This window comes from Simochromis diagramma, unplaced genomic scaffold, assembly GCF_900408965.1.
Source record: "Simochromis diagramma unplaced genomic scaffold, fSimDia1.1 OVJJ01000176.1, whole genome shotgun sequence".
Classification (NCBI taxonomy): domain Eukaryota; kingdom Metazoa; phylum Chordata; class Actinopteri; order Cichliformes; family Cichlidae; genus Simochromis; species Simochromis diagramma.
In genome coordinates, this window is record NW_024386892.1 from 7343880 (window position 1) to 7356014 (window position 12135).

Below are 12135 nucleotides of genomic sequence, written 5' to 3' on the forward strand. Positions count from 1 at the left end.
ACACTAACAGTTTGTCACTGAAAGCTTTTTCCTCTCTGCAGTGTGAGTGAAAGCAAACAAAGAGCAGACATTTAGCTGCATCCCCATGTGCTCGCCAGCTGACTGACATATTCATCTGCACATGCCCGTCTGTTCTCAGTGATAGTGATACTTTGAGTGCGTGCTGGAGCTCTAACCAATGAGCTTCTTCTCCTTGCTGTAACAGCTTTACCGATCACATGGAAATCTTTGTTTTGAGTAGTGACTGCAGCAGCTTGAGTTTCGCGCTCTCTCAGGATGTCCTGTTGTCTCTCTCCCACCACATTTAGCTCCTTCTCTGTCCTGGTAATGGCCCACTGTGTAACCCCACAGGTAGATGTGGTGACAATGACCCATCGCTTAGTAAAGTTCTGTCTTCAAGCCTCAAGCAGATCCTTTTGGTGTGTTAAAACAGGAAGTGACACAGAGCAGATCTGACCGTGAAGCAAAGTGACGCTGGCCCCTCCTCACAGCTCGTCACTTACATGGTCAAAGGAGCACGCTGACTCCAGGGTCCATCAGTTACAAAGTGACGTTCGTGTTGTATCAAGCAAGACTTCAAACCAGAAGCTGAGAATATTTTCATGTATAAATCAGGTTTTGGAGAACTGTTCATTTCACTGAGCCTCCACAACACGTGATCCCTACAGATACGACCCTGGGAATCAAAACTAAACTACTGCAAAATCACCTCAGTTACATAAATCAGAACTAGCCCTAAAGCACAAAGACTGAAGGAATACAAAGTAGCAGTATTGATTCATTTTGTCCATATATATCCTGTCTGCCATAGAGTGCATGTTGCGTTCGTGTTCAGGAGTTGCAGAGATTTAAATGAAAGTGCTTTTGCTTCATGACAGAACGGAGCCAGTTTCATCTTCTGTTCTTTACTTAGTGTAAACGCTTTTGTTGAAAGCCGGGCACCCAGCAATGACATGCAGCTGAGCTGCCGCTGACTACAGATTATCTGCTTCAGTGGTGTGTGCTAGCAGCAGAGACTGTAGCACTGCTGACACACTCACTGCTAACGTGTCGCTGCAGCAGCAGCACACTGAGATGGTGGGTAGACACAACGCGGATCTCATCCCACCCACTCTCCAACACGTTCTGCATTTCATTTGAGCGTTAAGTTATGGTTTGCTCTGGTTTTTTAACCCAGACAGTAAACAAGTGACCAGCGCAGCCTCAGCACCAGGTGCTGCAGTCAGGTCCTCTCAGGCTCCTGCAGACGAACCTGGTTCCAGCTTGTTACTCGTCTTTTCTCAAATGAGAGAAAGAATCAGCTGAACGCACACTGATTGAAATGCATTCAAATATGGATTTTAAAGCCAATATCACTATGTGATTGGATTATTAGTTAAGTGTACATAACAATTAATAGAAGCTTAATTAAGCTTAATTTGATTAATAGTTAAAAACAAGTCTGGTGTTCAGTTCATCCAGGCTTTTGCTGCAGCGTATCAAACAAACACAGTCATGAATAGAAAGGTTTAAAATGAAACTTGGACACATATATATATTTATATATGTGTGTATACATATATCTACTGAAACGTAGGCAGTTTTCATTAAGCATGAAGGTATTTGGGAAACTGTAAAATTGCAAAAGTGATCGTCTTCTTTTTGGAACCTGCTCAAATTCCAGATTTCCTGCAACAATAAAAGTTCAGTGAAGCTTTGATGAAGTTAATGCAAACAGTTCCTGCAGGTAATGAGCCGCACACTGGTGCAGGGGAACCAGATGGTTCTTCCGGTGATGGAAGACAAACATAGTGTGAGGAGTAAAACCACTTGCAGCTGGTCTGAGGTGAACGGGGCAGACGAGTGTAGGTGTAACACAGATATGAGCTGTTGCCCAGTGACCACACTGTGACCACACTGTGACCACACTGTGACTACTCTGAATATACTGAATGAAAATCAAATAATACTGTCAGTGAACATTTAGTATTAATAATGCAAATGCAGTTACACTGCAGTGGAAATTAATATAAATGAAAATGTGATAATAATGTAAACGTACCTATTAGCTACCTGCTAGCACTGAGTCACTGTGAGCAGCCTTTATACATTATTGTATGTCTGCACCTCGTAGCTTTAATAAAGTGAGCACGGGGAAGGATGCTGTCGACCCTCCTCACTGTGCTTCGCAGGCTTGTTTTACGGTTGTATGGTCGAGTGTGAGAACTGCAACAGTTTTACACATCAAAGTTGTTTATAGGTCTCTGGGAGTGAGGCTGCATTTGTGGGAGAGAAAAATATTTGTGGGCACAGAGGGAGCCGTGTGAAGTCTGATAAATTGCCCCGAGTGGTGAAAACAGCACGAATATCATGAAATACTAGAATGAGTTTTGCTGCAGCCTTGCTGTGCTGGATGGACACTGAAGCTGGGCTATTTTTAGGTAAGCAACGAAATCCAGTTGATACTGAATAAACCACATCTGAAGGAGCTCGCTGATTTTGTCTCGCTGATTATTTATTGAGTTATTTTTCTTTAAAGGCTGAATCAGCACCTGAAAGCGTCTCTTGTGTTTCCCCGTGTCTGCACAGAGGTGTCTGTGTCCTTCGACAGAGAGTCCTCCGTCACCTACACCTTCCAGGAGCCCTTCTCAGTGATGCAGAACAGAAGCTCTCAGGCCTCCACCTCCTCCACGGACAGCAGAGCCAGAGAGGACGTGGCCTTGAGCTTCGTCACCTCCCAGAGACCAGCCATGCTGCTCACTGTCAGCACCTTCAGCCAGCAGTACATCGCTGTCATCCTGGCCACAAATGGTACGTACAGGAATCACACGTGGAAATGTTGTTGTAGTTGTGCAAGCGTGTTCTTCGTGAATGCAAACTTTAAAAACACGAACATGCTTCTCGTAGGCAAAGAAGCTGCGCTGAATAACATTTACATCCTGGTATCTGAAGAACTACAGCAGTTCTTTCACAGTATGGGAGGAAATATTTGTTTTGATTCTGTTTTTATGAATCAGAGTTCACTTTGGCCCCGTAGCCCTCTGACTTGGATTCCTGTGTAGTTATTTTGAGTATGTGTTGACCACAGAGCAATCTGGGCTTTGTTCTTAAGAGCATCAAGAGACAAATGTTTGTTTTACAGTCCAGGTGGGGAATTTTGACACGTGAATAAAGGGTGAGTTCAGCGTTCGGGTGGATTTCTCTGGATTTCACCGTATAACTGTAAATGTGGTGTCAACACTTCCACTGTCACATGGTTCATGTCTTGATTTCAGACAACAGCTGGTTTGCCAGAGTTAACGAGTTGATTAGTGTAGTAACGGAGAGAGGAGAAAACAACAAGAGTGCAGCTCTTGTGCTGACACGAAGCCTGTTCTGTCTCGTGCCTCCCAGAGAAGCATCGCACTCTGAATAGGCCTGAGAGTCTGGGTTATGTAGTGGCACTAATGGGAGTGAGAAGAAAACCATGGTGCCTTGCTGGGGCAGGCGTTTTGGGCCTTTTATTGATGAAACCAGCTGTGAATTGAGCGCTGCCACCAGGTCACTGTGTGGGAAACAGGGAGGACAGTAAAGCACAGCTTGAGGCAGGAAAATGGTGGTGGAGTTGTTGGAGTGGAAGGCTTGTACACTTTCTTTTAGAAATGTGTGCAAACACGGCACCAGTGTGCTCGGCAGCGAGGCTTTCTCCTCCTTTATTTCCTCCTGAGCTGTTAAATAGGAGGAGGAGGTGATCAGCTGTGGGGCCCCTAACGGGAGAACTCGAAGGAAGAAGAAGAAATGATGCTGAATAGAAAACGACGGTTCTCATACTGTACATGTATCTGTGTAGTGTAGTAGTGAGTGTTAGTGGAGCCTAGCAGGCTGAGCAGTACAAACCTGTCGGTGCTCAGCAGCATGAACAACAATCACTGTGCTAACAAAATTACATTCATTTACTTATTTGGTGCATTTTAGCTGTATTTGTCGAAGCGTACTCACTTTCTCGTGTCCACTTGGCCACAGATGCATCCACCACACTGCTGTAGGACTGAACCTATATGAATGGCAGCTGCTAAGTAATCAGCTTGTACAGTGGGGCAAAAAAGTATTTAGTCAGCCACCGATTGTGCAAGTTCCCCCACCTAAAATGATGACAGAGGTCAGTAATTTGCACCAGAGGTACACTTCAACTGTGAGAGACAGAATGTGAAAAAAAATCCATGAATCCACATGGTAGGATTTGTAAAGAATTTATTCGTAAATCAGGGTGGAAAATAAGTATTTGGTCAATAACAAAAATACAACTCAATACTTTGTAACATAACCTTTGTTGGCAATAACAGAGGTCAAACGTTTACTATAGGTCTTTACCAGGTTTGCACACACAGTAGCTGGTATTTTGGCCCATTCCTCCATGCAGATCTTCTCGAGAGCAGTGATGTTTTGGGGCTGTCGCCGAGCAACACGGACTTTCAACTCCCGCCACAGATTTTCTATGGGGTTGAGGTCTGGAGACTGGCTAGGCCACTCCAGGACTTTCAAATGCTTCTTACGGAGCCACTCCTTTGTTGCCCGGGCGGTGTGTTTTGGATCATTGTCATGTTGGAAGACCCAGCCTCCTTTCATCTTCAAAGTTCTCACTGATGGAAGGAGGTTTTGGCTCAAAATCTCACGATACATGGCCCCATTCATTCTGTCCTTAACACGGATCAGTCGTCCTGTCCCCTTGGCAGAAAAACAGCCCCATAGCATGATGTTTCCACCCCCATGCTTCACAGTAGGTATGGTGTTCTTGGGATGCAACTCAGTATTCTTCTTCCTCCAAACACGACGAGTTGAGTTTATACCAAAAAGTTCTACTTTGGTTTCATCTGACCACATGACATTCTCCCAATCCTCTGCTGTATCATCCATGTGCTCTCTGGCAAACTTCAGACGGGCCTGGACATGCACTGGCTTCAGCAGCGGAACACGTCTGGCACTGCGGGATTTGATTCCCTGCCGTTGTAGTGTGTTACTGATGGTGACCTTTGTTACTTTGGTCCCAACTCTCTGAAGGTCATTCACCAGGTCCCCCCGTGTGGTTCTGGGATCTTTGCTCACCGTTCTCATGATCATTTTGACCCCACGGGATGAGATCTTGCGTGGAGCCCCAGATTGAGGGAGATTATCAGTGGTCTTGTATGGTAAATGGTCTGCATTTGTATAGCGCTTTTCTAGTCCCTAAGGACCCCAAAGCGCTTCACACTACATTCAGTCATTCACCCATTCACACACACATCCACACACTGGTGATGGCAGCTACATGTAGCCACAGCTGCCCTGGGACGCACTGACAGAGGCGAGGCTGCCGGACACTGGCGCCACCGGGCCCTCTGACCACCACCAGTAGGCAAACATGGGGTTAGTATCTTGCCCAAGGATATTTGGCATGCAGCTAGGAGGCAGCCTGGGATCGAACCACCGACCTTCTGATTAGTGGCTGACCTGCTCTGCCACCTGAGCTACAGCCACCCTATGTCTTCCATTTCCTGATGATTGCTCCCACAGTTGATTTTTTCACACCAAGCTGCTTGCCTATTGTAGATTCACTCTTCCCAGTCTGGTGCAGGTCTACAATACTTTTCCTGGTGTCCTTCGAAAGCTCTTTGGTCTTGGCCATGGCGGAGTTTGGAGTCTGACTGTTTGAGGCTGTGGACAGGTGTCTTTTATACAGATGATGAGTTCAAACAGGTGCCATTCATACAGGTAACGAGTGGGGGACAGAAAAGCTTCTTACAGAAGACGTTACAGGTCTGTGAGAGCCAGAGATTTTCCTTGTTTGAGGTGACCAAATACTTATTTTCCACCCTAATTTACGAATAAATTCTTTACAAATCCTACCATGTGAATTCATGGATTTTTTTTTCACATTCTGTCTCTCACAGTTGAAGTGTACCTCTGGTGCAAATTACTGACCTCTGTCATCATTTTAAGTGGGGGAACTTGCACAATCGGTGGCTGACTAAATACTTTTTTGCCCCACTGTATATATGGGCAGAATATTCCTCGGGGGCTGGAACAGACCCACAGACCACCTCAGTGTGGGGTCCACCTGAAAGGAAAACTCAACAGCTGCCACCAAAGAGCTTTGGTTAGAAAACTGAATCCATAAACTGTACGGGCACAACACACACACAACTGCTAATTAGTGGTAAGTAGCACAGTAATCAGATTACAGCTGGAATATCATAAAAACTGCATCTTATTGGATGGCCTGTAGTTCATAGCAGGCCGTATTATATGTCAGATAATTCCATTAAAATGCTCCAAAAGTCTCAAATGGCATAAACACAGTGGTGAGGCCAGCGAAGCCTAGCAGACAGCTAGCAGCTACAGCTGTCAGTCAAAGCAAGCACCAGCTAACTTTAAACACTGTCAGTATCCAAATGGAGCTATGAGAAAGTAATCAGCCTTACATGAAGGGGAGAAGTGTTCATAGAGGCCAAAGCAGCTTTGTTTTTGTTGAATGCTGTTAACATGGAGTCAGAGCTGGCTTCTCCCACAGCCCAAAGACATGCTAATTACTCATCAAGTACCAATTGTTTAACAAATGAAATTAAACTGGCTGTAACAGTGGATGTTTGTGTGGCTCTGGGATTTATTGCTGACCAGGGTGCACATCCCTGTTTGCAGATCCCCACAAACATAAGTTAGATTTAAGATGTATGGGTGGATGCTTGTTTGTCTGTAGCTTTCTAACCCACATCCTGTATTTGAGCACAGAAATCCTTTACTGATGGTTTAAGTGTCATCACCGATGAGAAAGGAGGGAAAAGGTCCGACACAGAGTTCAGATACTGGAAAGTCTGGATTTTGTTTCCGGGTTTTGAAAAATGAGTTGCTATCATCAGATAGCACCATCAGATTTATGAAACGTGTGTAACCATCTTTAACCAGCCTGCACCAATATGCTGGTAAATCCGAATTATTCAGCAGCCTTTTAGACTCAATTTGCATACTATGTGCATACTGCCCTGATGTTGTGAGAGAGAAATCTGCACCATCCAGGCAAAAATAAGGAGGAAGTCTGGCTACAGAAAATTAAATGATAGCGTCTGACGTCCAAGGAAGAAGTCAGAACAAGTGCATTGTTGCAGTATAAATAGGACAAAAATGATTGTTAGTAGTGGGAGTAAGTCTCTAAAGTCTACGGCAGCCAGGCTGTCAGTTGTATCCATGGTCAGAGGGACGTCTGCATTTACAGGCAGGAAAATCTGGATAACTCCCAGAATTTCCATGAATGTTCTGGTGATTTGCACACGGCTGTGTGTGTGTGTGTGTGGGCACTGTTAGTACACGAGGCCCGTTCTTACAGTACTTATGCATCCACATGGCTTTGATTTCCTGTTCTACGCTGCATTGTTATGTTCTCCATTTGTGTTTGTTTCATGCGTCGCGCTCACACGTAACCGAAACCTGTATCTGCTGTGAAACTGAATTTGAGTCAGTCAGGAGTCTGAAGGACGGCCGCGTGGGGAGGATGGGTGTTCGCTGGTAACAGTGAAGGAGGCGGTGTCAACCACAGCGGTAGACATGATAGCAGGGTGTCATAGATTTGAAGGTGGATGGGTAGAAAAAGAATCTGGAGATGGATTTATGGGGCAGGACATCAGCTCCCCACACCTGTGTTTAAACACGAGCACGCAAAAGACAAAAGGTAGGAAGACTTATATGAAAACACAGGGTTTATCCCACAAGTGGAAACGATGGTCTCTGCTCTCTGCAGCTCAGTTACTGCGACGTCTTGTTGGGGTTAAGCACGCCCACCTGCAGCATTGGAGGGTGTTAGTTACACAACACCTGTTTTCCTTTCTTTTAACCCCTTTCTGGTATCAGGGAGAACGCCTACATCCCTGTTACCATGGTTACCAAATGATATAATGCATAATTACACAGCAGATTGCTCCCTTGACGGTGAACTGGTTCCAAGTTCACTCGGAGGCTGGGAGCGATTGTGTAAAAAATAGAATCTGCCTAAAGTAGAACGATTTAGTCATATTTGCAGGGCTCTTCAGTTTAATGCACAGCAACAGTTCACTGCATGTGTGAAGGTCTGTTTGTTGAATGTTGTGTAGATTGTGCCGTTGACACTTGGTGCTTTTGATGGAAGATCAGAGCGTGAGAACAGAAAGTCAAGCACATAATTACTTTATGCGGGTCACAAAGTCAAACGCAGTCGCGGCAGATCAGCAGGTGTCAGCGCCGGCCAACCAGCTGATGGATCGCCCGATGCAGAGCCGGTCACATACAGCATGCACACGAGGGGTGGGCGATATACGCAAAATATGCAGTAACAATATCTGTGAAGACAGAAAAAGCCTCTGTGTGCCTGCAGCTTGTGGCCGCAGCATTAAGTAAATGCAGAAACCAGATTTCCCAGTTAGCTGCTGTCACTGGTCACACACTCCCTGCCTGTGTGCAGCAGCAGTATAGTTTAACAGTGGCGCCACAGCGGTGACACAAGTACAAAGTGACTGCTGAACACTTTAGTTTAACAATAACTGAAGTCACTCAGCCCTGGAGTTCGTGTCACATTGTAAAGCTCATGTGGGAAGTTGTGTCTTTGTTAAATCTCGGGTCCAACTTTTGAAGCAGCTGTTTAAAGAACTGCTTTTCCATTACATGTAACTGCACCATTAATTTCCATCCCTCGTTTCACTTCCTGTCACACGGAGTGCAGCTAGCGAGTGTAGCTAGCTGGTGCTCTAGTGACACTCTGAGGAGTCACTTGTTTGTGCGGCACATCAGCAGCTGCTGGGATCTCCTCCCGGTGAGTCTGCTTCTGCTCAGCTTCTTTCCACCGTCAGTACGAACAATATTTTGCAAATGAGGTTGTTGGAATGATTATCGGAGGCTGCGTGCAGCTCTGTCTTGCATTAGGGAATGTAAACACATGTAAACACATGCGGTGACAGCTCTATGTGACATTTTCACATCATGTTCAAATGTATTCTCGTCATATTCCACACGATGTGATATAATGTTATATGATGGTCTGTCTCTACTTTCTGCAGTACAGTCCTGTTCAGCTGATGCTGACGAGGGTACCACAGTGTGTCCAGCACTGCTTTAATGCAGACAGAGGGGTCTGCACCTGTAGCAGCAGCTTCCCAGGCCTGATCGGCCTCCATTACTGCAGAACAGCTTACCTTACCTTTGTGAACTTCTGCCACTAACCTTTGTACCATTTCAAGCTGTTCATTGGACTTGCACAACTTGACTTGAAATAAATAACTGGGAGAATCGGGGTGTTATAACAGCAGTAGTGTTTATGGCAGGGCTGGTAGGTCCATAGTCTTTCTGTACAGTGGGGCAAAAAAGTATTTAGTCAGCCACCGATTGTGCAAGTTCCCCCACCTAAAATGATGACAGAGGTCAGTAATTTGCACCAGAGGTACACTTCAACTGTGAGAGACAGAATGTGAAAAAAAAATCCATGAATCCACATGGTAGGATTTGTAAAGAATTTATTCGTAAATCAGGTGGAAAATAAGTATTTGGTCAATAACAAAAATACAACTCAATACTTTGTAACATAACCTTTGTTGGCAATAACAGAGGTCAAACGTTTACTATAGGTCTTTACCAGGTTTGCACACACAGTAGCTGGTATTTTGGCCCATTCCTCCATGCAGATCTTCTCGAGAGCAGTGATGTTTTGGGGCTGTCGCCGAGCAACACGGACTTTCAACTCCCGCCACAGATTTTCTATGGGGTTGAGGTCTGGAGACTGGCTAGGCCACTCCAGGACTTTCAAATGCTTCTTACGGAGCCACTCCTTTGTTGCCCGGGCGGTGTGTTTTGGATCATTGTCATGTTGGAAGACCCAGCCTCGTTTCATCTTCAAAGTTCTCACTGATGGAAGGAGGTGTTGGCTCAAAATCTCACGATACATGGCCCCATTCATTCTGTCCTTAACACGGATCAGTCGTCCTGTCCCCTTGGCAGAAAAACAGCCCCATAGCATGATGTTTCCACCCCCATGCTTCACAGTAGGTATGGTTTTCTTGGGATGCAACTCAGTATTCTTCTTCCTCCAAACACGACGAGTTGAGTTTATACCAAAAAGTTCTACTTTGGTTTCATCTGACCACATGACATTCTCCCAATCCTCTGCTGTATCATCCATGTGCTCTCTGGCAAACTTCAGACGGGCCTGGACATGCACTGGCTTCAGCAGCGGAACACGTCTGGCACTGCGGGATTTGATTCCCTGCCGTTGTAGTGTGTTACTGATGGTGACCTTTGTTACTTTGGTCCCAGCTCTCTGCAGGTCATTCACCAGGTCCCCCCGTGTGGTTCTGGGATCTTTGCTCACCGTTCTCATGATCATTTTGACCCCACGGGATGAGATCTTGCGTGGAGCCCCAGATCGAGGGAGATTATCAGTGGTCTTGTATGTCTTCCATTTTCTGATGATTGCTCCCACAGTTGATTTTTTCACACCAAGCTGCTTGCCTATTGTAGATTCACTCTTCCCAGTCTGGTGCAGGTCTACAATACTTTTCCTGGTGTCCTTCGAAAGCTCTTTGGTCTTGGCCATGGCGGAGTTTGGAGTCTGACTGTTTGAGGCTGTGGACAGGTGTCTTTTATACAGATGATGAGTTCAAACAGGTGCCATTCATACAGGTAACGAGTGGGGGACAGAAAAGCTTCTTACAGAAGACGTTACAGGTCTGTGAGAGCCAGAGATTTTCCTTGTTTGAGGTGACCAAATACTTATTTTCCACCCTAATTTACGAATAAATTCTTTACAAATCCTACCATGTGGATTCATGGATTTTTTTTTCACATTCTGTCTCTCACAGTTGAAGTGTACCTCTGGTGCAAATTACTGACCTCTGTCATCATTTTAAGTGGGGGAACTTGCACAATCGGTGGCTGACTAAATACTTTTTTGCCCCACTGTATCTGTTTCCTTAATAAGTTTAATTTGAATTGTTTCTCCTCACATACAACGTCTTGAATAATCAGCCCATCTTATCTTACAGACCTCACAGTACCACATAAACCCAGCAGAGCACCTAACTCTCAGACTGGTTCCTGGGATATCTAAAAGTAGAAGGGAGGCAGAGTCTCCAGCTTTCAGGCCGCTCTTCTGTGAAATCCCAGCTTGGAGTCAGGAAACAGACAGCCTCTCTACTTTTAAGATTAAGCCTAAAACTTTCAGTGTAGATAAAACTTATAGTGTGGGTTGCATTAGGGTACCCTGAATCCTTCCTTAGTTACACTGCAATAGGCCTACAGGCTGCTGGGGGCTTCCCATGTCACCAGTTTGCCCATCTGTATCTGGAAGTCCCGAAGGATCTCCCAACATCTAACCTGCAGTCCACTGACATCTCCTGTAGCGGTGCTATTTATCACGTACGACTTCACTTTAAATAAATTGTGGGACTGAAATAAACACTGTTTGGACACAGACTGAAATTTAGGATGGTTACTGTTAACCTACTAATGTTACTATGAGGTATAACATGATGTTAGCTTAAGCATGAGAAAATATCAGACATCGCTCATATTTTAGCCTGAGCTCCACTGTTTGACTTGGACCCTGGAGGAAAAGGTCCCTGCATATGTTACATCTTATCACCTCAGAGTCTCCATTTTTCAGATTGAGACACAACAAAGACCTCAGAGCTTTAAGCTAACAGCCACGCTACATCCAAACCTGCGAGTGCCACATTGAGTGACACCTCTGTGCAGTTTTTAGCCAGAGCCCTAATCCGCTCGTGTGTGTTAAACCTGAGCAGCCAAATTGCATGGGTCTCTGTAAACAGTGAAGGGCAGGGGAGACACTTTATCCACAGTGACCTTGCTCTGTTGGAGCACTCTCAGGATCTGAAATGAATCACAACACAAAGCCCTTCACTTACAGACTGGGAATTGTAATATTGACCTAGCTCCACTTGACAATGCATAGCTTTCTGACTCTTTGATCTGGCAGCGAGTGTGTGTGTGTGTGTGTGTGTGTGTGTGTGTGTGTGTGTGTGTGTGTGTGTGTGTGTGTGTGTGTGTGTGTGTCTGGCCCGGGGAGGGGGGGCTGAGCACATATTGACTCGCTCAGTTTTCAGAGCAAAGAGCTATGAGATAAATATTTGCAGACTCTCGAGAGTAACTGAAGAAGCTTGGATATAG

The 12135-nt window shown here is 45.3% G+C and overlaps 1 protein-coding gene across 2 annotated transcripts in view; it reads left to right on the forward strand.

Moving 5' to 3' along the window:
- Positions 1 to 12135, forward strand: part of cntnap5a (contactin associated protein family member 5a) — a 144580-nt gene that overhangs the window by 120516 nt on the left and 11929 nt on the right. For both annotated transcript variants that reach the window (XM_040034108.1, XM_040034109.1), the window contains exon 20: positions 2569 to 2790. In XM_040034108.1, the coding sequence (XP_039890042.1) occupies positions 2569 to 2790 (222 nt within the window). The remainder of the gene's footprint in view (positions 1 to 2568; positions 2791 to 12135) is intronic.